Source organism: Gekko japonicus, unplaced genomic scaffold (assembly GCF_001447785.1).
Source record: "Gekko japonicus isolate JY-2015 unplaced genomic scaffold, Gekko_japonicus_V1.1 scaffold1529, whole genome shotgun sequence".
In the NCBI taxonomy this organism is placed as follows: Eukaryota; Metazoa; Chordata; class Lepidosauria; order Squamata; family Gekkonidae; genus Gekko; species Gekko japonicus.
This window is the reverse complement of record NW_015173717.1, coordinates 273881-276499: the sequence shown is the minus strand read 5'-3', so window position 1 is coordinate 276499 and position 2619 is coordinate 273881. Positions and strand designations below refer to the sequence as shown.

The 2619-nt window shown below is 49.6% G+C and overlaps 1 protein-coding gene across 1 annotated transcript in view; it reads right to left on the bottom strand.

Moving 5' to 3' along the window:
* Window positions 1-2619, bottom strand: part of HEPH (hephaestin) — an 89119-nt gene that overhangs the window by 34033 nt on the left and 52467 nt on the right. The window contains exon 13 of the mRNA XM_015423339.1: window positions 1469-1611. Coding sequence (XP_015278825.1) covers window positions 1469-1611 — 143 coding nt within the window. The remainder of the gene's footprint in view (window positions 1-1468; window positions 1612-2619) is intronic.

Sequence of the window (2619 nt, the reverse complement as noted above, 5' to 3'; positions counted from 1 at the left end):
AAGGCACACGGAATCAGGGACTAAGGGCCAGTCTGCACTCCGTAAAGTCCTTGATTTGGTGGCCAACCGGAGGCCTGTAGATTTGGCAGTCAGTCAGAGATCTGCATCTCCCAGAGGCATGCAAAATCTCATGGCTTGTGTGGCTGCATGTGAGTTTCACAATAAACCAGTAATGGCCCCACAAGGTAGTCTGAGGAAGCAAAAATGGTGCAAGGGAAAGCTGAAGCCACTTCTGCCCATGTGCTGCAGTCATAAGGAGGAAAGGGCAACTGTGGGTCTGGGAGGCACAAAAATCCCATTGACCGTCCCCAACCAACACAAGGCCTTTTTCAAACCCTGTGCAGACAAGCCCTCAGACAGCACCCTCTGATCCTTGGCAATTTCCCATCCACAGAGATTTGTTGCTGTGGCCAGGTGCTTTCTGGCATGCCCCTGCAGGTGTCTGCAGACGCTTTCCAATTGCTGTTAGGGTGTGGTACTACAGTGTGAGTTCTCCCACACACATAGCAAAAGTTGCCTGCCTTCAGCACAAGAAAATTCCCCAGCGGGCTCCCAGTACGAATCGCTGAATTAGAATTCACGTCCAGGTGTGACACTATGAGGCTTGGCCTTAAAAGAGGACAGGGAGAAGTTTTACTATTACAGAACATGATCATCTCCTTTAGAGTTTCGTGTACACTCTTCCCACTTTGCCAGTTAACCAGCACTTGACGGTGGTCCATCCTTCCCCTGACCAGACCTCCTTCACTCTTCTGAGTGGATCTCGTTTTCATTTGCGCTCTGCAAAAGAACAGAACCCTCCTTGCTCTTGGACTGCTGCATCTTCTGGCCTCCCTTTGTAACACCCCCCAACTCATTTCTGCCCTTCCTCTCCTTGTACCCATATTTATGTTTCTGCCAACTGAGGGCAACATCTTGTGCACCTGACAAAGAGTTCCCCAACTTATGAAAGCTTCTTGTGACAATAAATGTGTTAATCTAAGTGCCACAAGACTCTGTCTTGTTTTAGCTGCAACAAACACAGCTCCCCCTCTGGAGTTTCAAAGACTAAGGAGGCCCCTGTTTGCTGGACTTCACTGCTGGTTATCGAGGCATCCTTGCAACCCATAGAAACAATTTAAGAGGCTAAAACTGCATTAGGATAAGGCCTAAGACCTGCTTTACACAGGCAACAAAACAAGGCAGAGAGAAAGGGCAGAGGTGCTAGAATGGACTGCACCATTTCAGACAATAGGCGGGGGAATCCGTTTTAATGACTTTTTCATAAAACAGCAACAACAAATTCATGGACTAGAATTTTGTTCCAGACATTTCTTTAACATGGGAGATGATTCAAAACGGCATCACCCACCAGCAGCATGAACTTGTACACTTTCTGCCACCTTAGAATCCTCGTAGGCCAGGTTCCTGCCCTAGAGAAGCCTTAATGCAGTCTGAATGAAAGCTGCCGGCATCGGTATACTCTTACCCAAGATGCCCAAATGTTCTTCTTCACCACTGCTCCTGTTCTTCGGGGTCTTGAATGTCCCATCAGTGTATTCCCTGTAAACAGCTTTCTTGTACATGGAGCCAAGGAGTCCGTTCCCACGGCTGAGAAATACCTTGCCATAGCTGTGGATTTCAAAGTTCCTTATATTGCATTATTGATGCTCTGCTGATATTAATAAAACAACACACATCTGCATGCAAGAGAGCTCATGGCTGTGCATGGATTTCACCTCTGGGGACCTGAGCTTCCACAAAGGGAAACCTACAGGGAGTGGGGAAGGAAAGCATGACTCTAGCTGGCAGAGGTCTCTTTCTGCCTTGCTCTCTGAGATCCTCCAAGGCCAGGGACAGAACTTGGTGATCTGATCAGCTGCTAAACTGTTAGATTTTATATCTATATACTTATAGCCAAGATGCCCCCTCTGTGCAGCTATCTAAATCTGCACTGGGGGGGCACTTGGGGGGCAAAGAGATTTTCCTGCACACTTGGGGCAGTCTCTAGGTGTGCAGAAAAATTTGAAAAGTTGAAAAAAATATACGGGGGATACTTAAATCCCCCCCCCCAAAAGTAAAAGAACATTCCCTGAACATGTGCAGAGAATGCTCTGGCTGTTGGGGGGAAAGCTCAGTGGGCCCGGTGGCTGGGAGCTGCTCGGCCCTCGCCGCCTGTGCTGTGTGGGGGGAGCGGGAAAAGGCTTGGAGGCCCTAGCAGCTGGGAGCTGCGTGGGCCTCACCTTCGGTGCTGGGGGGGTTGGGGGGAGAAATGGTGGGCCTGGCCCTCACCGTCAGTGCGGGGGGGCAGCGGAGAAGGCTGACTTGCAGCTGCTTCCTCCTCCTCCATGTGGAGCTCCTTTTGCCCCCCCCAGCGAGTATCGCGGGTCCCCGCTTCTTGTCTATATATCTAATTCCAAAGGGAAGGGGTTTGTGCGGATACTTATTTCTGCCAACAGAGGGCTCACTCTCCCCCAACAGCTTTTCCTACATAGTCATTGTCTGAAGAAAAATCCAAAAAGTAAAAAAATCCCTTCAGGGAGGGTTGAATTCTCCCCAATACCTTTTGAAATGGCCTCTGCAGGGATCTAACTCCAGACATCAACGGTGAGAGATTAGAACATTCAGGGTGGCGGGGGG